We start from the raw sequence: 24,156 nt of genomic DNA on the forward strand, positions 1-24,156 counted from the left end.
GAATCAGTCTCACCTGATCTCTGTAGCTTCTGTAGCTTCAGTTTTTTTTTTTAAAGATACTTTTTATACGAGAGAGAGAACAAGAGCACAAGAGGGGCTGGGGGAAAGACAGAGGGGGAGGGAGAAGCAAGCTTTCCACTGAGCAGGCTCGGCTCAAACTCAGGACCCTGGGATTATGACCTGAGCCAAAAGCAGACGCTTAATAGACTGAGGCTCCTGGGCTACCCTGTGGCTTTAGCTTTTATCACTCCCATAAACACTGTCATGCCTTTTTAACATTCAACCTGGTCTGATTCTCCTAGCACAGACTAAAACTGAAAGCTGCTTCCACTTTCTATCCTCGGTCTTATATTTCTTTTATTGCAATTAGACCAAAATATCAGGGCACCAAGAGTCTGAGGCTTGTCAGCAGGATTTCCCTGTTTCTTCATCACTAAGTACAATGCGAACAGTATTTGGTTACTGGTTTACAATACTCCTAATTCACTGCATGAAGTTGGGATTCTTCACTGTGCCCATTTCTGGGAGGAGCTCCATGTATCTGGGTTCTAAGCTCCTGTAGCCTCTCTTGTGATTGGGGCATCTAACAGTGAGAGCATTTGCCTTGTATGAGAGAGAGCCTGTGGGCATGGCCAGATTGAGGCTGAGGGTAGAGGTTCTCTGACCCTTTCATTGTGATCATGTAGAGAAGATTCTTGGCTCTTATGATACTATCCAATCATAGGTCTGCTAGCTCTTTTGGAATACTGAAGGGCTCTTTTCTTTCTGTACTCTAGGAAGGAAATAAGGCAACATCAGTGCTTTGGATCATAGGGCGTTGGCTGGAAAACATTGTCACCAATTTTCGGAATATTTGTCTCAGTCTGTGTTTTCCACTTCCTTGTATCTGCATTCTTCCAGTGGCATTTTTGGCCAGCTCAGCCAGAGAACCAGAAAATGAGCCACCTCCATCCTCATGAACCCCCTTGCTGACTTCTCCGACCACACTGGGGAAGAAATTATAAGAGCCAGTGGAATGTTGGAGGCCATTGTTAAGAGGACATGACTGTGGGTTGACCCATGGGCTTGACCTTGGCACTGGGAGGCTCCTTACCCATTCTTGCCTTGGAACATATTCAGCTTGTCTTTCCTACTCCCAGAAGCTGCCCTGGGAACACCTGTATGGTATACTGAACCCAGGTTAAGATTTGGCACGTGGCTGTGGAGAGCTACTCATTTTGCAGCCGCTGAACGCAGCCCCTGGGTAAGTTCTCTTTGCTTATTTGGTCTCTCTCTGCCCTCCATGTCCAGGGGCTGGTTTCAGATTTCACTTGGGAGGTTCCTGAGGAGAGTATGAACTAACAGCAATAGACTCATAGGAAGGGAATTCTCCTCAATAAAATCGCATATAAGTTTAGTCACGTTAGTTACTTTATCAAAAAGGAGGATAAAGAATTATGTAGTATTAGAGTAGGCGGCGGCATTCAAGCATTCAGTTGGAGATTTTGTGGGGGAAAACAGCAATGGAAAGAAGTAGGAGAAGAGAGCCTAGAAGGAAAGGGGACAATATAAAATAGGGCTATGGGTGGTACTCATGGTCTTCCATGCATTGAGGGCAAGAAGAATTAGAACTAGACGTGCCAGAGCGTATCTTCTTGTCCCTATGGTGCAAGAGATCAGAAACATGGTGTCTCCCTCCTTGCACTCTGTCTGGTCTCAGAAACCCCCCCAATTCACAGGAATTTATTTCTTAGAGTGATCTGTGCAAACAGAATGCCCCACTCCAAGGCTTCCAAGCAGGGTGTGTGGCATTTGGCAAGAACTCCCTGATAGGGGTCATGGCTCTCAGCGGTGTCCAGAAGTGGGTCAAAGCAGATGCTGGTAGTAAAGGGTCCAGGGAATGGAAATCCTATAGCCAGAACCCACATCTTAGATGTTCCTCATCTTAGAACAGCCTCGCAGCCTCAGCACTGTGGACACTTAGGGTCAGATGAGGGTTTATTCTGAGGGGCTGTGCTGTGATTGTAGTGTGTTTTGCCGCCTCCCCGCCTTTACCCATTAGATGTCAGTAGCATTTGCCCAGTGTGACAACCAAAGACGTCTCCGGTCTCCTCTGTCGAGAACGACTAGCTTATGGAGTCCTGATAAGAGATTTTCAGGTCTCTCAGTTTGTGGACCCTGGGAAGATTCAGACCCTATTATCAGTGACATGTCATTGCCTGCAGTTTCTTCAGTAGAATAGTGTTCCTGGGGTCGCCTGGGTGGCTCAGTGGGTTAAAGCCTCTGCCTTGGGCTCAAGTCATGATCCCAGGATCCTGCTCAGCTCTCTGCTCGGTGGGGAGGCTGCTTCCCCCTCATTTCTCTGCCTGCTTCTCTGCCCACTTGTGATCTCCGTCTGTCTAATTAATTAATTACTTAATTAAAAAATCTTAAAAATAAAAAAGTGTTCCCCAGACTTTCCCACATCACGGCACACGTGGAAAATGAGAATATTTGCTCAGGATAGTAGTACGTCAAAGGTTTTGTTGCAGCTAAAGGTGACTGCTTTGAGGGCTGAGGGTTCAATATTTGGGACACACCTTGATTCTTTTTGCAGCACATTAATGTAGTTGAGAAGTGATTAGCATTTCCCTGAGCAGTATTTTTTCACCTTTTACAAGTCTCCTCTCCCTCCACTTTCTTACAGAGGTCTTTCCTGCACCCCTACGTGGAGCAGAGCTGTAGCCACGCCCCATCCCTACTTCCGTGCTCCCCTTTTCCCCCTCCATAACAGGAAACATTTCTTTCTTTCTTTCTTTTTTTTAAAAATTTATTTATTTGACAGATAGAGATCACAAGTAGGCAGAAAGGCAGGCAGAGAGAGAGAGAAGGAAGCAGGCTCCCTGCTGAGCAGAGAGCCCACTGCCTGGGCTCGATTCCCATGACCCGAGCTGAAGGCAGAGGCTTTAACCCACTGAGCCACCCAGGCCCCCCAGCAGGAAACATCTCTTATTTACAATTTGAATTTCTTGTTTATATATATATATATTTAAATCTTTCTACACCCTCTAGAATATTAAGTTCTCTGAAGGCAGAGATTTTGCCTTCTGTTCTGTTTCCTGTTGGTCCACAGTGTGGCTGCTCAATGATTGACTGTTAAATGAACACGTGGTTCCTTAACATGAAACAGAAAGCGGGAATATTTGAGAGTTGATGCAAATGGGGATTATGAGGCTAGATGCACAGGAAAGCTGTATGAAATGTTTGTTTCCCATAACAATTACAGTGTGGCTGGATTAACTCTCCCCTCTTCCTGCATTCTAGGAGTCTCTGTCTTGTATTTGAACTTTATCAGAATAAATGACGTAAGAGTACCTTAGCTGCACTTTGCCTGAGTCCTCCGGTGACTGAAGGACATTTTGTCTAGTTAAATATTAACTGCTTTCAAATGCAAAAAGCCCAATAACTGGACATGATCAATTTTTTCTTCTCAGAATGCCAGCCCAACTATGCTATGATGTTAACTCTCTATACTTGTTTTTATGGGAAGCTAATCAGAATACCCTACGTGAAGGGGCGCCTGGGTGGCTCAGTGGTTTGGGCTGCTGCCTTTGGCTCGGGTCATGGTCTCGGGGTCCTGGGATCGAGCCCCGCATCGGGCTCCCTGCTCCGCAGGAAGCCTGCTTCCCTCTCTCTCTCTCTGCCTGCCTCTCTGCCTACTTGTGATCTCTGTCTTTCAAATAAATAAATAAAATCTTAAAAAAAAAAAAAAAGAATACCCTACGTGAAAAACCTAATAAACATTTTTCAGACCATTGCTATTCATCAGGTTATAATTCTTTCATTTTAAAAATGAATTTGGTAATTTAGGCAATTTCATTCATTTCTAAAAGTGATAAAAATACAATACTTTGGTAACCACGTAAACCTCTGAGCATTAAGATCTTGTTTCTTTAATGTTATTCCCCAAAATGACCCAAGCCCATTGTCCAGTGAAAACAATGCCTCGTTTAATCCCCTGCAAAATTTTTGTCTAGGGGAGTTTTAATATCCCTCCGTCTTGCTTTTTTTTTTCTTTTTTTTTTTTAAAGGATGCATGAAAGACATTTTTTATGGTAGTCCATAGCATCCGGTCAATTATAGAGGGCTACAAACACAAACAAACAGACAACGCCTGGAATCCAAACCCAGGCTTTATTATTGTTTTTAACTTTTTTTTCTGGGTCATAAGGCAAATTAAACAAACGGACTCACTGGACATTTTAAATGCAAATCAATCGTATTTACTTTTTTCCCTATGGGATCCCATAAACTTCCCATGGATTTTGCTGAGTTCTCTCTTTCCTTGCCCCAGCTGGGTAAAATCTGCCATTTATGTGTAAAGAATTAAGAATTTCATCTAATAGAAGAAGAGTTTCTGAATGTTCTAATAAAAAATCAGAGATAAATTCATAATCACATTTCACAGGTGGAGTAATAACAATGTCTCAGCCTTAAATATTGCTTATAACGTGGGGAAGCCATTCAGCATTTAAAAACTGACAAAAGTAACATATGAATACACACTGGGTAAAAATGCAGAAGATTAAAGAGAAAAAATAAAAAAGGCTTCCATTCATCAGCCCTACTCTTCTACTTCCTGTTTTAGAAATATCCACTGTTAATTTATTTTGTTTCTCTCCAGGGAAGTTTTCTTTCCATTCTTTTAAAAGCATAGAAAGCATACTTAGGGAAAAAAAGATGATTATAAGTGAAGAGAAAGTTCTCTGTGACTACCCTCCATTTGCTGTCTTCCACACTCTCCAGAGAGATATTTAGAATTAAAAAAAAAAAAAAAAAAATCACGGGGCGCCTGGGTTGCTCGGTAGATTAGGCCTCTGCCTTCAGCTCAGGTCATCATCCCAGGGTCCTGGGATCCAGCTCTGCATTGGGCTCTCTGCTCAGCACGGAGCCTGCTTCACACCCCCCCCCGCCCCCGCCTACTTGTGATTTCTCTCTCTGTCAAATAAGTAAAATCTTTTTTAAAAAAATCACTATTTTACATCCATCTATGTATCTCAAGAGAAAAAAACTCAGGACTGAGTGCTTTTTGTCTATAACGGTAGCATTATGCAAATAGTCAGTCTAAAATTTGCTATGTTCTCCCAGTTATAGTGTTTCACAAGCCATGTTGCTATGTATAAAGAGACAGACCATTCATTTTAGCTGCCCTATAGTGTTCTATTGTGCAATACTGCATTTTATTACATTTCAATATCCAAATTGTGGTTTCTATTTTTTTGTTTTTCAAAAATTGGTGGAAAAAAAATGTCAGTATAAAATTTGCCATTTTAACCATTGTTTAAATGTACAACCCAGTGGCATTAATTACATACGCAATGTTGTGCAACCATCCCTAATAGTTCTGAAGAAGCCTTTTCTTTTCTTTTTTTCCTTTAAAGATTTTATTTATTTATTTGACAGAGACAGACAGCCAGAGAGGGAACACAAGCAGGGGGAGTGGGAAAGAGAGAAGCAGGCTTCCCGCTGAGCAGGGAGCCCTATTCTGGGTTTGATCCCAGGGCCCTGGGATCATGACCTGAGCCAAAGGCAGACGCTTAATGACTGAGCTACCCAGTCTAACTGCGTAGTCTACCCTAAAGAAGCCTTTTCATCATTCCTAAGACATAAGACAAACTCTCTACTCACTAAGTAATAGCCACCCCGCATCTTCCACCTGCCCCCAGTAGCCCCTAATCTACCTCTTGTCTATGAATTTGCCTATTCTAGATAACTTCATACAAGTGGAATCAGACAGTGTTTTTGTCCTTGTGTGTCTGGCTCACTTCACTTGGCATAATGTCTTCAAGTTTCCTGCGCTTGCAGTGTGTATCAGAACTTCATTCTTTTTATGGCTGAATAATATTCCAGCCCAAGTATACAGCACATTTTATTTTTCCATTCATCTGCTGATGGACACTCGACTTCTACCTTATTGTGAACAATGCTGCTGTGAACAGTGGTGTACAAATATCTGTTTGAGCTGCTTTTTTCAGATCTTTGCGGTGAGTTGGTCCTTAGGAGTGGAGTTGTTGAATCATACAGTAATTCAGTGTTTAATCTTTTGAGGAATCACTAAGTGTTTTCCTAGTGGCTATGGATTTTACCTTCTTAGGAGCAATATATAAGGGTTAAAATTTCTCTACATCCTGGGCAACGACTGTTATTTTCCTTTTTTTTTTTTTTTAAATTACTCATCCTAGTAGGCTTAAAGAGGTATCTCATTGTAGTTTTGATTTACATTTCCTTGATGGCTAATGGTATTGAGTGTCTGTTGTGTATGTATTTGCCATTTTGTATCTTCTTTGGAGAAATCTCTATTCAAGTGCTTTGACATTTTTATTTATTTATTGATAAAGATTTTATGTTTATTCATCTGTCAGAGAGAGAGAGAGAGAGAGAGAGAGAGAGAGAGAGAGCGTGCACAGGCAGGCAGAGTGGCAGGCAGAGGCACAGGGAGAAGCAGGCTCCCCGCTGACTGAGGAGCCTGATGTGGGACTCGATCCCAGGTGTCCCAACTTTGATGTTTTTAAACTGGGTTCTGTTTTTGTTGTTGATGTATAGTTCTATCTATATTCTGGATGTCATACTCCTATCAGATAAGTGATTTGCAAATCTTGTCCTCCATTGTGTGGGCCGTTCTTCACTCTTTGAAAGTATCCATTGGGGGAGCCTGCTTCCCCCTTCCTCTCTCTCTGCCTGCCTCTCTGCCTACTTGTGATCTCTGTCAAATAAATACATAAAATCTTAAAAAAAATAAATAAAATGAAAGTGTCTGTTGATGCATGAAGTTTCTAATTTTAACGAAGTTCTGTTTACTTATGTTTTCTCTTACTATTTGTGTCTTTGGTGTCATATTTCATTAACCATTGCAGGAGCACCTCAGGCTTAGGCCTGATGCATGCCTTCCTCCTGCCTTGTCCTCTCCCACTGCCTTCTCTGCCAGCACAATGAATATGATGAGGGAGCAGGAAGCTGGCTGAGGACAAAGCAAAAGCTGGCACCTTGCACCCCCTCTCCACCCACTCCCCTCCCCTAATGTGTGTGACATTCCTCAGGTACCCCTGACTGCTATAAGTGAGAAACAAATAGTTAACTTGCAGGGATCACAATCCTGCAACAGGAGTCTTCCTCGGTTTACAAATATCCTAAGCTCACTAACAAAGAGGATTGATAGCAGTATTATGACACCCCAACTATCTTAATGTTAATGGCTGGCCTAAAGAGGACATTGATCAAGGGCAAGGCCTCAGGTATCTTGGTACCTTGTAGGCCCTCTTTAGCGTATGAAAACTCCATTGAAACCTCCCTTTCCCTCACCTTCCCCCAACTGCAGGGTACTTAACCTGCCATTCCTCAACAACCCGGGGCAGCAGCTCTTCCTGCCCATGGGTCCTGTCTCCGTGCTTTAATAAACCACCATTTTGCACCAAAGATGTCTCAAGAATTCTTTCTTGGTCATCGGCTCTGGACCTCAGCCCACCGAACCTCACCTACGTTCTGAACTTCATCAAATACAAGGGCATTGACCCAATTACTTGCATTTTCCAGTATATTTTTAAAGCCTCAGATTTCTATTAACTCTGTGCACAGGAAACTGGAGAAAATGATTGGACTTCAAAATGTAATTTTTAAAATGGTAAGCCATTTCACATTTGCTTTTTTGTGGTTAATTGCTTTCCAGTGCATTGTTATTATTGTTCAGAAACAACCTTGAGCATTTCTATTTCTGAATGGATTTCCGTTGGACAGATCATGTTATTACTGGCAGGCTTTAAAACATCGTTTAATTGGGGTGCCTGGATGACTGAGTTAGTTGTGCATCTGCCTTCCGCTCAGCTCCTGGCATCGAGTTCCGCATTGGGCTCCTTACTAGGCGGGAAGCCTGCTTCTCCCTCTCCCTCTCCTGCTTGTGTTTGTTATGCCTGAGTTTTCACGTCCAAGAGACCGCCAAGGAGCCAACACTGATGTAAACATATGAGGGTTTATTCAGCAAGCTTAAGCTTGGGCCCAAGTATACCCGACACAGCGGAGTAGGGACTTGGACCCCGAACAAGATTATAGTCGGAGTTTTTAAAGGCTGAGTAGGGGTGGACTCGGCAGTGGGTGAGGACAAAGGGGCTGTTGTAAGTCTCTAAGGAATTTTGGAAGCAAGGTCTCCAGGACCTTGTGAGGCTAGCTATTGTTGGGAGAAAGGTTATTACTGAAAATCTTCTCGTGAGACCCTTTAGATGTATATCAGTGGGCCATATGTTGGGGAATGATTCTCGACACTGTCTTGGAGGTTTAGAGATAAAGTTTCATATTTCTCCTATCAAGTGTCCTTGTTAGTGAGATTTGGGTTTAGAAGAAATTTAACTTTATTTCCATTTCCTTCTGCGTGAGCTTCCTTCAGTTTTATGGTGGGGAGGGTGACATTAGAAGACATTTGTAAACCAAGGGAGACTCCTGTCTTGCAGGATTGTGATCTCTGCAAGTTCACTATTTGTTTTTCTTTTAGGGCAGTCCCGGGTGGCTGAGGGTGTCACGCATACTACCGAGGGGAGGGGAGTGGGTGGAAAGGGGGTACAAAGTGCCAGCTTTTGTTTTGTCAAGATGGCTGTACTTATGTCAGGGCTAGACTCGAGGTGGGTACAGCCTTGTTTTTCTTTGCCTCGACAGTGTTCCCTCTCTCTCTATGTCTCTGTCAGATAAATAACATCTTCCAGTGGATGTCTTTGCACCCTCACACACACACCTGTGAAGGGTGACAATGATTTCCTTCTTTACGGATGAGAAAACTGAGTTTTGAGAGGAGTTAAGTGTGGGTAAGATTCCATAGGTGCTAAGTAGCAGAGTTGAATTTTGAGTCCATTCCATTTTCCACATCTGTGAAAACATGTGCTTTTTCCCTACCATATGACACTGCAAATAATGTAAAATGTGGAAGGAAGAGGATTCGCAGAAGAGGGAAACCCAGTCCCTGACCACTTTACCATTAGGATAATCATTTCTTCCCTTTGTTTTTGGAAGGATTTTAGCTTGACCCTGGTTATTGAGTTTGTGCTGAATAAATCTTATGCCTCGTCATCGCCGTGAATTTTTTGTGTGGGGTCTCGTCTGTGCTACTGCAGCTGGGCAAGTGATCTGGGATTCAAGTGGGGCAGGGGGTGCCTGAATGTGTGGAATTCAGTGATAGCTTTTATCTTTTACTTTTGCCCAGTCCAGGGATAGAGCTAAGAACGCTTGAACTTCAAAGTCCTTGAGAGTTCTTAGCTGATACCATCCAAGCTTCAGTCAAACTAATTCAAATGAAGACAAGGACTCCTAGGACAACTCCAGAGATCTGTGTGAACTCCTGAGGCTTCTGTCCCTCCACCGATAAATAAATGCTTTCAATACTTACCACAAAGAAAATGTAGAGACTGGGTATTCTGGGGACACTGATCTTCCTTCCTTCCTTTCTTTCTCTCTCTCTCTCTTTCTAAGATTTTATTTATTTGCCAGAGAGAGAGAGAGAGAGAGCAAGCGAGTACACACAGGCAGGCAGAGGCATCGAGAGAAGCAGGTTCCCTGCCGATCAAGAAGCCTGATGCGGGACTCATCCCAGGACTCTGAGTCATGACCTGAGCCAAAGGCAGCGGCTTAACCCACTAAGCCACCCAGGCGTCCGTCTTTTTTTTTTTTTTTTAAGATTTTATTTATTTATTTGACAGAGGGAGATCACAAGTAGGCAGAGAAGCAGGCAGAGAGAGGGGAGGAAGCAGGCTTCCCGCTGAGCAGAGCTCGGAGCTCGATCCCAGGACCGTGGGATCATGACCTGAGCTGAAGGCAGAGGCTCTAACCCACTGAGCCATCCAGGCGCCCCTCTACAGTGATTTCTGCCTCTGAATTCCTCCTTGAGTTTACAACTATCCTTTGATCCTGGCTTGATGTTCTGGGAAAAAAACAAACAAACAAACAAACTCCAATACAACATACTTATTTGGGCTTTTGAGTCCTATATACCCTTTCTTCTAAGAGAGCTCACTTTCTTTTGAGAGAGAGAGAGTCGGGGGGAGGGGCTGTGGGAGAGGGAGAGAGGGAGAGAGTCCCATGTGGGGCTCGATCCCATGACACTAAGATCATGACCTGAGCCAAAATCAAGAGTCCCGCACTCAACTCTCCGAGCCACTCAGGCGCTTCTAAGAGAGCTGCTTCTAACGTGTCACCCTTTCAGCATTTTCCATCTGTCTTCCTTTATTGAACCTGAGACCCACAGTTAACTGACAAATCACTTGTATCAGTCAATGGCAGATTTGGTTCTGAGGACATGTAACCCCTGTTCAGGTAAAGTTCCAACTAATGATGATGTCTCTCAATGTAACTTATCCAACAGTATTTCATTATTTCCCTTTAATGTGGAAATTCTTTTCTAGTCCTAAAATGCATGCTGACTTTTTCTTAGGGTATTCCTGTAGCTAAACACCCTTCACACTGTCCTAGGGCATAATCCAATACTTTCTCTGCAACCCCTAATGAAGGCTGCTCAGACCAACATTGCTGTAATAGTTCTCATTTTCTGAAGTCCCTCAACCCTTGATTGCTGTGAATTTTTAACCCCAGGAATCTACCGGGAATTATATGGAAACGTAATAAATGTTTATTGAATGAATGAGGAAACAGTGATAAAGATCGACCAGAAAAAAAGGTTTATTTCAAATCTTCATAGATCACAAAAATTCTTTTCTTCTACAGAGACCTCAGTCCATGGAACAGGGACCCCAGCAAAGCGGTTTTCCTTGTCATTGGTGATCTTCAGGCATTTCCTTGATCTGTGATAGTGGAAAGAAGAGAGAATCAAGATGGACTCGGGCTTCCTGAGTAGTGACTCTTCCATCCCTCAGATCTGGGTAGCATACTGTCTAAGGAGGCCTGATTGGTATAGTGGGAAGTGAGATTTATTACTTAAATGTATCCAACAAATAATCCTATGAACTATGTGAAGTTTGACTATCAGTGGCCCTTTCCCAATAAATGCATTTTTCTATAATAAGTTGCACTGTGAGTGATGTCTATGAAAAATAGTTAGCCAGAATTTTATGAAGGGATTTAAGAGACAAGCCAAGGGGTTCTGATTGCATTTGGAAGGAAAGTGTATTACTTACCTTTGCTGCAAGGAGCATCATACTCAGCAATTGCAAACTCATCTGAATGAAAACAAAACCATTAGGTGAAGTGAGAGCGAAAGATTTATGGAATACAGGTCAGTTAAAAATATTTTATTATGGGAAGAATTGTATCAGAAACATCAGCATCATCCATTTCATACATTGCTTGCTGTTTTATATGTTAACTCTTCAAATACAGTATATTTCTTTCCTCAGGGTCATGCTGAAATGTTCTATGATCTCACATTGTTTTGCAGTTGATTTATCTGAAGAAAAGGAAACTAAATATCCTACAGGTGGTCTGTGTTCGTAGTTGATGTATTTGTATGATAGATAGCTTCTATAATATGTATAGAAGACAGAGAAGAGTCAGATTTGATGGGGACAAAATTAAAGAACAGTGTAATAAGTTGCCCCCACACATTTCTCAAATCTAAATTTTTGTGACCAGAAATTTAGTTTCTAAGTCAAAGTTGTTCACACTCACCTGTCTCATAGTAATCATAGACTTTCACTATGGCTGGCTTCAGCTCTATTACTGGGACATCTTGTAGAACTGTGAAGGACATGCTGAGTGTCTGATTTGTCACCTAGAAAGCAAAAGGGAATTATAAGCTTTCTTTTTCTTCTTTGAATGAGTTTAATTAGTCATCTACTTTTGGAGAGAAAAACTTTTTATTGACTAACAGTGTCCTTAAGTGGCACAGAAAGCTCCCAGCGTGAATGAAAATATCCCTAAATTTTGCTTAAATAACCCAAGCAATTCATATACTCTGATCAATACTGGTCCATGGGCTCTTTGTAAAGGGTGAATGATACATGATTTTGTTGGGTGAATGGCGACATTTGTTTTTCCATATCCAGAGATTTGGTATAGTTTTACTTCTCTATCTTTAGAAATACTGTATTGGCTTAACAAGTCATATAAAAAATCTGTCATTACAGCCCTATTAAAATTTCACAAAACTTGTAAAATATAATGTCCGTAAGTATAAGATGAATAAATTATGTTAGAACACAGAACTAGAAAATGAGATTGGCTTATTGGTTGACTGATCTTATCGTTTTATGGTGTATCCTTGCTGAAATGGTCAGTATTTCCCTCTTTTATACTGTTGATATAATAATTGAGCTGTGAATTATATAACTGATATATCTGAGGTATGATATATGTAATATGTAATATATAACATCAATTATGTTGATGTTGATGTAATAATAAAAGGAAGAAACCATTGGGTTTCTTTCTTACCTTACTTGATATCTTCAAAAATAGGTTATGGACATAAACACATTGTGCAGAGAATTTTTGTTTATGAGGTCCAAGAAGTATTCATATTCCTATATTATAATAGTCAGTTTTTCCCATAGTCTTACATGAATTGCAAATAAAGAAGAGGAGAGTATTTACTGGAATTAATATTAGAATGCTCAAACTTTTGCCATGGAGGTGATGTCTCCAAAATGCCTTCATTCACTTTCCTTAGGATAGGATTAGTGTATCTCCCTTCAAGAGATTATTACCTGTATATTACCTATATTTTTTGCAATTAGATTGGCAGGGCTCTCACCTTATCCAGATAAATCAAAACATGGTTGTTGCTGACTTCTGTTCGGCTCACATGTTTAGATCTTTCAAGCTGAAGAAAATTAATACATCACAAATGTTAATAAACAGATGAAGCCTCTGGGAAAACCAGAGAAACAAAGAATTTTTATTACCAAATTAAGCCTGAGGGTAGTTTCTTCACGGGATTTTTGTAAGTGAAGATGATGATGTTTTTACATAAAAAAATGAGAGATAATTGGGATGCAGGGTTTGATATTAGTAGGACACATGACCTATGTGGAAAGTTGATGTATCTGAAGAAAAGTGGAACAAGTATCCTAAACTTGGGAATTTTCTGTATTTCGATGTTCGATGTACATTCTGTTCCTTCATGAAGGAGGGTTTTTCTTAAAACTTTTTTTTTTGCTTGCTCTTACAGCAATCTCATTTTTCTTTGAACTTCTATAATAATTAGAGTTAATATTTATTGGTCATTTTTGTTTATTGGTCATTTTTGTATTTTTTCCACTGGTGCATAAGCTTTATCTTCTTCTTTTTTTAAAAGTTTTATTTATTATTTATTTAAGTAGCCCTCTACACCCAATATGCGGCTCAAGCTCATGACCCTGAGGATCCAGAGTTTCATGCTCTTCTAACTGAGCCAGCCAGGCGCCCCAAGCTTTATCTTAAGTGTCTAAGCTCCATGAAAGCAGGAGCTTGTTGACATTCTTCTTCTAGTAGATGTGGCTCTTGGAAAAGAGCTGTTTGTAACATGAAACAGACAGTCTCTGTGGGTGTCATCAAAGCAGTGGACAGGAAGCCTGCTGGAGTTGGCAAGGTCACCACGTCTGCCTGGAAAGCTCAGGAGGCTCAATGAATATTATCCCTAATGCCTGCCACCCCAGTCCTAACTAGCTGTAGAAGAATGATCACAGTACTGTGTGTCTCAATTGGCCATTTAAGTCTAAAAGGAAGACTGGTTAATGATAAAATGATAAAAATGTCCCAGAAAACCTTGGAGGGAAGAGAGAATGTTTTGTGGATCATTCATTTGTGTATATGTGCGTGTGTGTGTGTGAGTTTTAACTTATTAGTTTTAAAAACAAGTACTTTCTAGTGGGAGCAACTTGACTAAAATATCTGTCAGTGGGGTGCCTGGGTGGCTCAGTGGGTTAAAGCCTCTGCCTTCAGCTCAGATCATAATCCCAGGGTCCTGGGATCGAGCCCCATATCAGCCTCTCCGCTCCAGGGGGAGCCTGCCTCCTCCTCTCTCTCTCTGCCTGCTTGTGATCTCTGTCTGTCAAATAAATAAATAAAATCTTAAAAAAAAAATCTGTCAGAATTTTGAGACCCCCTAAAACAAAGTTTAATGAGGGAAAAAAACCACACACATTAAAAAACCAAAAAACCTGTATGCAAGCATGTTTTATGTTATATTATGTTATATATATATATATATATATATGTTATATTATATTTCTGACTTTGGAGAAAGTATTTGTGTTTGATAGAAGTGACTGAAAAGATATTAATATTTTCTTAGTGCAGAGACACCTAAAACATTAAATAAAATAGAGCCTCCTGGACATACGTCAGACCTACCATTTTCACTGTTGGTTTCAGGGGAATGAAGCCGGACACCATCTTTGCGTCAATAATCACCATGTTGGAGGCAGGACGACTCCCGGTGTAACTGAAGATTCAGGGAAGAAAGGAGTTAAGGTTTTCTGTGTTACTAAATATTCTCCTTTTCTATGCCCAGAGCAAGCCCTCACTGCCCTCAAAGGTACATGGGAAGTCTTCCTAAATGTCCTCCCCAAGCGGAAGCATTACAATCTCCAGGGAATGTGTTGAAGCCACAAAGACCAGGCTGTACCCTAGACCTGATGAGTCAGGACTTCACGTGTGTGGACTTGAGGCGGCTCAGTTTGAGAAAGCATGTGATGCAGAGCTGGGTCTGAGACCTCTAATTTCGGCCAGTTATTTGTGACATGTACTTTAACTTTTTTTCCTGAATAGTATCCCCACCCAGGTTAGAATATTCTTGTAGACAAACACATTTTTTGTTAGCCCTGGAGCCATCTGAATACTGCTGCATATTTATTTTTCCTCCAAATTGTTTATTTTGTATATAATCTGAGATTTATTTATTGCCAGCAGGAATTCTAACTAGAGAGTCACTACTTCCTTCTATTCATGCTTTTCAAGAATTCTCCATATCTGCCCTGGATAGAGCAAGGATGATATCAAATATCAAAAGGTCTACCATTACAGCCTTATTAAAACTGCATAAAACTTACAAAATATAAAGTCCATAAATATAAGACTGAATATGTTAGAACACAGAGCTATAAAATGAGATTGGCTTATTGGTCGACTGATCTTATCATTTTATGGTGCATCCTGCTGAAATGGTCAGTATTTACATTCTATTACAATATTCTATATTACATGTACATGTACATACATGTACACATATACATAGAATATACATTTTATATTCTGTAATAGTATGAAATCCGAGAATGAATCAATGACATTCATATTAAATCAGGAATTCAGGTCAGAGGCAAGGATGAATGTTCTCCTTTTTTAGCTATTATTGAGGGGAATTAACCTTTAAATAACGAGGTTCAACAAGCATAGATCCTGGAGACAGGACGTACCATGAATATATACCCCACCACAGAGAAATTCTGTATGAACCCGAGGACACACTGCTTTTTCAATAAACGTAGTGCAGATATTTATGGACATGCTGCTCAGCTTAATGACGAACTCCAGTAAGAGGACTGGTTGTTCTAACCAGAACTAGAGGATTCAGGCAGAGGTCTTACCTGACATTCAGGGAGATCTGGAAGCTGGTGTGGGCTTTGGGTCCATCACAAGTTTGGGGCAGAGTCTGTACCTCCAAAGCAAATGGGAACTCTGCCTTTTCTGGCAGAATATTGTATCTTAGGGATGTCTGTGGAATATCAAAGACAAAAATCTGTGTTTCTCTCTTGTCCTCCCAATTTCCTCAACTCTTTCTCTGACTTGCCTTCTCCTCTGCCGAGTCAGAGATTAATGGCTAATGTGGACCAAGAGTCTCACCTGGAGGTAGACACAACCTTCTCCTGTCACCGTCATGGTATATTCCTCAGGCACCTTTGGCAGTGAGGTCTGCTGTAGTAACAGGCGGTTGTCGTGGTCCACTTGGAATTTGGCGACAAGTGTTCCCGAATGTTGGATGGTCACCTGTGTGGGCTTCCCAGTCCTGGTGAAGGTGGCTGCTCCGTATCTGGACAAGGCCTGGAGAGCTACCACTGTGTCCTGGAAGACAGGAGTGAGAGAACCTGCGTAGGCTTGGTAACCTTCTGAAGCCCAAAGGCCCACGTCAGCCGCCACTACGGGGGCCTTGATTCCCTCTCTCCGGCTCCCCTCACTACTTAAATACTGGAGCTCTAATTTCAAGATTGATTCTAATCCTTAGATCGAACCATAACAGTCACATATCTGCTTTAGGAGCGCATTTTATTTCTCAGAAAATGAATCTTTTTCTATCTATAAATACTTGTGGGATATGGAATGTGGAAAATATACATGAATTGGAATCAGTTATTGGCATTAGTTGTTTGCCTAAGAGGTCGTACTTGGTAACTGTGGTCATACCCGCCACCACTCAGCCAAAATTCAATCTGGCTCTCAGCCCAGATGAAACTCTGCTCTGCAGTGAGGTCAGTGCTCTGAGGAAGCCCAAGGTCCTTTGCAGCCACGATGAGGGTCATGCTTAATTATAATTACTTTTGGCTCTCCCTTTTTGATTGGAAGTCTGGATTCCTCCCATCCCCACATGTCATATTCTCCATTGTCATCAGCACTGAACCTGAACCTGAATGAGTCTTTAAAGAACAGATTTCTATTTTTTCCAGGTTTTAAAAGAAATTATTTTTATTAACATATAAAGTATTATTGGCCCCAGGGGTACAGGTCTGTGAATCATCAAGCTTACACATTTCACAGCACTCACCATTAAATAATAGATTACTAAGAAAGAATGGCTTGTAATAAAAGTATTCAGTTTTTTCCATTCATTTGGAAAAGTAAGAGATAAATTACAATGGAAAAAAGATGGGATGCCATTTTGTCACTTTCTCTTTCTCTTTTAGGTTTAGCCTGTAGGCTAACCTCTAAATTCTCTGAAGATGAAATGACCTGCTGTGTACATATTGATGAATTTTTCAAATATAAGATTATAGAGTTAGGCTTAGGATGTTGGCCCAGTAAAAAAAATTCTTCATGCTCCTGGTGAACAGATGGTTGTATAGTAAGAGGTGAATAGTAGAAGTATAAAATATATCCACTTTAAAATAAGCCAGTTAAAGGGGACCTACATATGGAGAGATTTGCAAGGAGAGGTTATTGGGTTTTGAGCAGCATTCCTGAGAACAGTTTGAAAGGTACTTTTGAAAGGCACTCTTAGAACTTCCAGAAGATTCCAGAAGGTAGGTTTTTTTTTTTTTTTTTTTTTTGGTTGCTGTTGTTTTTTTAAAAAATTCATTCTGCTGTGGCCATTGCATACCAGGTCCCATTTCTTTAGGGAGGTAGAGTTTTTATCGGGAGGAGAAGTCCATGATGGTAACAAGGATGGGGTCCCAGGATTGCAGACATTTTCTTTTTAGCCCTCTTTGAATTTCATTTTTCCTTATTTCTCACTATTCCTGAATACTGTAATATTTACTTCATTCAAGTTTTTCTCAACTTTAGTTTTTCTTCTTGAGTGTCTTTATAGCTTGTTCAAATTTTTTTTTAAAGACTTTATTTATTTATTTATTTGTCAGAGAGAGAGAGAGAGCACACAGCAGGCAGAGTGGCAGGCAGAGGCAGAGAGAGAAGCAGGCTTCCCGCCAGGCAAGGACACTGGGATCATGACCCAAGCCGAAGGCAGCAGCTTAACCAACTGAGCCACTCAGGCGTCCCCAAAACTTTTTTTTTTTAAATATTTTATTTATTTATTTGACAGTCAGAGATCACAAGCAGGCAGAGAGGCAGGCAGAAAGAGAGGAAGGGAAGCAGGCTTCCCACTGAGCAGAGAGCCCGATGTGGGGCTCAATCCCAGGACCCTGGTATCATGACCTGAGCCGAAGGCAAAGGCTTTAACCTACTGAGCCACTCAGGTGCCCATCCCAAAACTTTTGTTACCTAAAGGTGAAGTGAAAGGTTCTGGGAAACACAGACCTGAGTGGAGGAGAAGCCCCCGTGGGAATTCTGTTGCTTTGTGATCCACTTCACGATGTGCGAGGCAGAAGTCAGCTCCTCTGAGGTTGGGGCAGGCTGGGCTGTGAGGTAAGCCAGGAGCACATAGGATGTCATCTCCACCTCAGCTGAGGGAGCCGGAGGTTTGTAAAAATGCCCCACTGGTTCCCTGGGTTTCTGAGGTCGCTCCCAATGGACAGAACTCTCTGGAAATGAGAAGAAGAGATTTATGAGTGATTACCTATTCTTATTTAATTTAAGTGAAAGTGCCTAAGCCAGAGCTGAAGTGAGGAGTACACTCTTGAACCTTATCTAGACGCTTTTCCTTCTGTGTAAATCTGAACTTGGTTTGTTTCAGTTAGGTGAAGGCAGACATGTTGCTGGAGTCAGAAGCCCACAGCCGTCAGTTTCCATAAAGTTGCCGTGGTTGGGTTGTCGGGGAGAAAGAGCAGAGCAAGATCCCTCACCAGCTGTGGGGATTTCCTCTTTTTGATGTTAATCAGACCTTATCTAGGCTTTGTTAAATTTTCGATAAATTTTTCTTTTTTAAATTTTTCAAAAAATTCTTTAAAAAAATTATTTATTTATTTGACAGAGAGAGGTCACAGGTAGCCAGAGGCAGGCAGAGAGAGAGGAGGAAGCAGGCTCCCCACTGAGCAGAGAGCCCGATGCGGGGCTTGATCCCAGGACCCTGAGACCATGACCTGAGCCAAAGGCAGAGGCTTAACCCACTGAGACACCCAGGTGCCCCTCTACAAATTTTTCTATAGAAGTTTCTTGTGAGGATCACAGATGACATGAGATAATGGAGTTCATACTCCTTAGGCCAGAAAAAGTACATAATCCTTAAAATACCAAAGGCTGACAAAGATGGAAAATAATAGGAACTGATTTACGCTGCCTTGGGAAGGAAACTGCTCTTTGGAGAGCAATTCGGGAATATCCAGCAAAGAGGAAGATGTGCTTAGCTTGCTAATCAGCAATTCACTTCTTGGAAGTGTAGCTCAGAGAAACTCACACAGGTACAAGGAGGCATGTTTGTGAGTGTTCATTGCAGCATGGTTTGCAATAGCCACAAATAAGAAACAAGCAAACATCCATGAGGGAGAGACTCCTTATTATAAATCATGACCTATGTATATATCGTGAGATATTATGTGGCAGTGAAAATAATGCATTAGAGCCACAGGTACTCATATGGGGCCGCCTCTTCCCACAAGGTTCAATGTCAAAAACAAAAGGCAGACAAACAGGCAAGAAAACAAGATGCAGAAATACTCAAAAGTGTGATACCTTCATGTAAAGATGAAGAATGTGTAAAAATTCCAAATATTATAGAAATAGGTATGTAGGAAAAATAAAGAAACCCAGGGAAATTCTAAGGACAAATTCAGGATAATAGCTACCTTTTGGGGTAGGAGTGGTACACAGGGAATTTTTCCTGCACTGGTCATTTTGTATTTCTTAAACTGGGAGGAAAGTATAAAGTGGTTTACATATCTGAAATATTCCCAATACATTTTAAGGATAAGCAATTAATGGCACTGTCAAGGGTGAAAGGTAGAATATGTTTTACTGGATAAAGTATTATTTGCATTTGCATTTTCTATTTCTTTGACCCCTCATATAGACCACTGCACACATAGAAATATCGTGTGAATATGAATAGATTTGTCAACATTATCAGACTTTTGATATGAGCATAAAATACCGGAATTTATTTGTGAGGTTACTTCCTTCAGTCTTTTCTTATGTTTAAGAAGGTATGATGCACCAGGAAAGGACTGGGTGTATCTTAAGAATGGCTATTAAAGGGGCACCTGGGTGGCTCAGTGGGTTAAAGCCTCTGCCTTCAGCTCAGGTCATGATCACGCGGTCCTGGGATCAAGCCCCGCATCCAGCTCTCTGCTCAGCAGAGAGCCTGCTTCCTCCTCTCTCTCTGCCTGCCTCTCTGCCTACTTGTGATCTCTGTCTGTCAAATAGTAAGTAAAAACTTAAAAAAAAAAGAATGGCTATTAAAATCATAATAGGTAATCCTGTCACAGCACTTCCTTGTACCGTATTGTTTACTAAGTGCTTTGCTTGTATTCATTCATTTAATATGGACAGAACCCTATGAGGTAAATACTATTATCCCCATTTTATCATTGCAGGAACTGAAACACAGACATGGTGAGTGAGTTGTCCAAGGCCTCGTAGATTAAGACGCTTTGGAGCTAGTCTCTAGAGGCTGGGCATCTCACTACTACACTACACTGCCTCTTATCTTTTGATGTGTGACTTGCTTAAGAGAACCCAGATTTTATAGTGATATAGACAAAAGAAGACAGGGGAAAGGGGTCACAGGATGTAGGTGTGGGGGTTCTGCTGTACGGTTCTTGACACAGAGAATGGGGGCGGGGAGAGGACCACAGATGTGCGCTCACCTTCCTTCACGGCTTCCTCATGAAGGGAGCTGAGTACTTCTCTCCTCTGCTCCTGGTTACCTGCCAGGGCGAAAGCGTAGGCCAACAGTGCCTTGGTGTAGACATGCTTTCCATGGGGTCCTTCCTTTGCTGACTTCCAGGCTGACTCCAGGCAGAACAGGGCATTGCGGACAACGGGGTGCTGGGGTGGGGAACAAGGAGGGAACCAAGGAAGCACAGGTCAATTTTCAAAGGCATGTGTTCATCTATTCTCATTCTTGTGGATGGAGAGAATAGTATCTTCGTGTTATCATGACATTCATAAGTTAGGAACACACGCTATATTTTTAGAATTCATTTTGGGTGTGTATATGGCAGCAGTGGGAGGTCTATAGGGGAGAAATAGCTTAAGGGCATCACCAGGATGGTGTCAATCTTTCTTAGCGGATTGTCCAAATTTTCTGCCGATCTGGGAAGCACCATCCCAGGCATAAAAGGAGAGCGGACACTGGACTTTGAGCAGAGGGCTGGTTCTGACAGCAGTGCAGCGATGTCACTGCATCTAGAACTACGCAGGGGAGGGGGTGGTACCTACAGTGGCAGGGAGAGGAATCTCCAGAAGGGCAATGGTGATGTAGGCAGAGAGGGTCACTTCGTCTTCCACTCCACCCTGTAAGTGAGAGTCAGAGGGAGAGATCAGAGTAATTTAACTTCTGAGCACGCTCTTCACCAGCTCTTTGCCTTCTGCTCTGTCCTGGCGTTTATCCTCACTCAGATGCCTCCCCATGGGGCCAGTTACCACAATCAAGCTAAGTCCCATCCCCTCTTTCTTGGTACTATCCAGGTTTCATTTATTTATCTTTTAGTTAGTTAGTTAGTAACTTTGCTAAGGAATTCCTATATTATTACCTCCTCTCATCCTTGTGGACATCATAAATGGACAAATCAAAACTAATTCCAAGGGCGCCTGGGTGGCTCAATCGGTTAAGTGTCTGCCTTCGGCTCAGGACATGATCTCAGGGTCCTGGGATGGAGTCTCACATAGGGCTCCCTGCTCAGCAGAAAGCCTGTTTCTCCTTCTCCCTATGCTGCTCCCCCTGCTCGTGCTCTCTCGCTCTCTCGCTCTCTCTCTCCCAAATAAATAAATAAAATCTTATTAGAAAAAAAACAAAAAATCAAAACGAACTGTGAGAACACCTCACCTTAATGGCATTGTTGAGCAGAGACCCAGAACTCCTGAAACAACCATTGTCCTTCTGCTTTTGGGAGAGCCAGATGAGGGCTTGGGTGATGTATGAATTCTCGATAAAGATGTAGTTTTGAGCCTGGGCAAAAGTCTTCATTACAAAGGCGGTGAGCCTGAGCAGGGCAGAGGAGATGATATTTACGTTGTTACAATAGTTTTATAACTGTGGCACAGAAAAAGCTTCCTATGACACTGCTTACATTGATGTGAGTTACCTGTCAACTATTCCTGTGTATTTAGAACTCACATCGCCTTTAGACTGCTTGATTCATTGGCTACATCTAGTATTTCCTTGCTGACTCATTTTCTCATTGCTACAGAGAGTCTAAGAACTTCTTCTTCTTCTTCTTGTTTTTTTCAAAGTTTTATTTATTTATTTGACAGATAGATCACATGTAGGCAGAGAGGCAGGCAGAGAGAGAGGGGGAAAGCAGTCTCCCTGTTGAGCAGAGAGCTTGATGTGGGGCTCGATCCCAAGACCCTGAGATCGTGACCTGAGCTAAAGGCAGAGGCTTTAACCCACTGAGCCACCCAGGTGCCCCATAAGAACTTCTGATGTTACTTGTTTTAACTTATTTGAGCAAGGCTTTCTTCTCTTTAGAGATTTCCTTCTGTAGATGGAAGAATCTCCTTACAAGATTGAATAAAAAAAAGAATTAAAAAAAAAGATTGAATAACTTCAAACTGCTTTGGTCTGCCTTTGGGATTTTATTTATCCATTTATTTTTAAGTAGGCTGTACACCCACCTTATTGCCCAGCACAGGGCTTGAATTTGTGACCCTGAGATCAAGACCTGAGCTGAGATTAAGAGATTACGAGTCAGGTGCTTATCTGACTGAGCCACCCCAGTGGCTCAATCCCATGCCTTAGGGATTTTAAAACAATGTTGCTTGTCACTGGGTTCTCCTCTTTTCTTTCTTCCTATGAGTGAATTTATTCACAGTCAAGATGACTATGATCTAAAAACATTAAAAGCTGAAGTGAACATGGTTTATCTAGAAGTTAGAGGATATGTTCACTGGCCATATATGAAAAAACTCATGGCTATGAGAGCTATTCTATAAAAAAAGTAACCATTAAAAAAATAGCTGTTTCTGGGTGTCTGGGTGGCTCAGTCAGTTACCCACCTGAAATTAATTGTCTGACTTGATTTTTGGCTCAAGTCAGGATCTCAGAATCATGAGATCGAGCTCCACGTCGGAGTCTGTGCTGAGTACAGAGGCTGCTTAAGATTCTCTCCCTCTGTCCCTCCCCCTGCTCGTGCGCTCTTCCTCTCAAAAAACTAGCTGTTTTAGAAAGAATACTCTTTCTAACTGGATGAATTTGGGGGACAAATCTAACAAATAGTTGAATGTCAGCTTTTCCGCTTGTTACCTTGCTATATTTGTCAAGTATAACCAACTAGGGCTCCCTGCTCAGCAGAAAGCCTGCTTCTCCTTCTCCCTATGCTGCTCCCCCTGCTCATGCTCTAGAGGTTTAATAATACATATCTGATAAGGTTACTGTGAATGTAATTGTGATAATATATGTAAGGAGCTGGTAAAAAAGTAGGACCTCAAAGAACTGTCAATCACTTACCAGGTATTGCCCTCATTCCTGACATATTTCTCCCCAAAGGTGCTATAGGAGCCATCACGGTGCCTGTAATTCAGCTGCCTCTGGTAACCTGAGACGGAAGGTTAATGAAACAATATGACAGACTGTGTATGCTGCGGCCAGAGAAATTACTAAAATGCTTTGGTTTCTCTTGTGATATTTCTTAAATTGTGCTGTCATATGTTACAAGGTTCTGCATTTTAAACATTTATTAGAGGCTGGACCCTGGATAATCTTAAAATTAACTGTCCTTCCTATCATAGTAACTATGATACTATGATTCCCTAACATATCATAAACTTGATAAGTAACTCAAGCCTATTAGGAAATCCAATCTATTGTTAAAATGACACTGTGGTCTTCACTCATTTAATCACTCACCAGTATTGAGGTAGCCAATGGCTTTGGACATGACTTCTGGAGTCAGCTGTTGGGTTTTATTTAGATAATCCAGAACATGGATGTTGGGAGCGAAGAGGACCATATTCTGTTCTCCGCAGCCATAGGGCATTCGGAGGAGATTTTGTATGTTTTTCATGGCAGAGCCCAGTATGTCTCCTAGAGAGTGAGAGAGATGGGATGTCATAAAGCTTATAGATTATAATCTATGTGAATCATTAAGAAGAAATGAATAATTTTAGGAAGATTAAAAAATAAATATTTTTAGGAAGGGTGAGCTGTCCAGGGACAGAAGTGTGATTGGGAACAATACACAAGTCCAGAGAAAGAGGGAAAAACCAAATTAATATTACAATTGTGATTTTGAGTATTTATGGAAAAAGAAACAGGAAAAACTATGAATAGAGCAGAATAATTCACTAGGGCTGGAGCTTACCCAATACGAAGGTGAAGGCTCGGGCAGAGTCTTCTACTACATTCTCTGGCAACTTCAAAGATAATTGTTCAGATACCTCAGCACCTAGAGAAATAATGGAAATTACTTCTGCCATGTAACGTCTTGAAGATCTCCAAACCCAGAAGCCAGAACTGTGCCTTAC

General features: G+C 41.5%; 2 protein-coding genes across 7 annotated transcripts in view; one reads left to right on the top strand and one right to left on the bottom strand.

Annotated features, from left to right (window-relative positions):
• The window catches only part of KLRG1 (killer cell lectin like receptor G1), a gene marked incomplete at its 5' end in the record, with an annotated part of 430,961 nt that overhangs the window by 66,042 nt on the left and 340,763 nt on the right, over positions 1–24,156 (top strand). For 2 of the 6 annotated variants that reach the window (XM_082738316.1, XM_082738311.1), the window contains one exon: positions 10,714–11,008. The exons of 3 other annotated variants lie outside the window; for them this stretch is intronic. In XM_082738316.1, coding sequence (XP_082594442.1) covers positions 10,714–10,770 — 57 coding nt within the window. In that variant the 3' untranslated portion in view covers positions 10,771–11,008. Of the gene's footprint in view, positions 1–1,139; positions 1,244–10,713; positions 11,009–24,156 lie in introns of those variants that run through there. One more of the 6 variants, XM_082738312.1, reaches the window with a different exon arrangement.
• Positions 10,645–24,156, bottom strand: part of LOC309868430 (alpha-2-macroglobulin-like) — a 126,992-nt gene continuing 113,480 nt past the window's right edge. Inside the window, exons 24-37 of the mRNA XM_082738276.1 lie at positions 23,994–24,077; positions 23,540–23,716; positions 23,141–23,228; positions 21,518–21,674; positions 20,911–20,985; positions 20,337–20,517; positions 17,893–18,116; positions 15,769–15,987; positions 15,513–15,640; positions 14,278–14,368; positions 12,698–12,766; positions 11,614–11,716; positions 11,124–11,165; positions 10,645–10,790 (exon numbers count right to left, since the gene is read on the bottom strand). Of these exons, the coding sequence (XP_082594402.1) occupies positions 10,774–10,790; positions 11,124–11,165; positions 11,614–11,716; positions 12,698–12,766; positions 14,278–14,368; positions 15,513–15,640; positions 15,769–15,987; positions 17,893–18,116; positions 20,337–20,517; positions 20,911–20,985; positions 21,518–21,674; positions 23,141–23,228; positions 23,540–23,716; positions 23,994–24,077 (1,655 nt within the window). The 3' untranslated portion in view covers positions 10,645–10,773. The remainder of the gene's footprint in view (positions 10,791–11,123; positions 11,166–11,613; positions 11,717–12,697; positions 12,767–14,277; positions 14,369–15,512; positions 15,641–15,768; positions 15,988–17,892; positions 18,117–20,336; positions 20,518–20,910; positions 20,986–21,517; positions 21,675–23,140; positions 23,229–23,539; positions 23,717–23,993; positions 24,078–24,156) is intronic.

This window comes from Mustela nivalis, assembly GCF_964662115.1.
Source record: "Mustela nivalis genome assembly, chromosome: 7".
NCBI lineage: Eukaryota > Metazoa > Chordata > Mammalia > Carnivora > Mustelidae > Mustela > Mustela nivalis.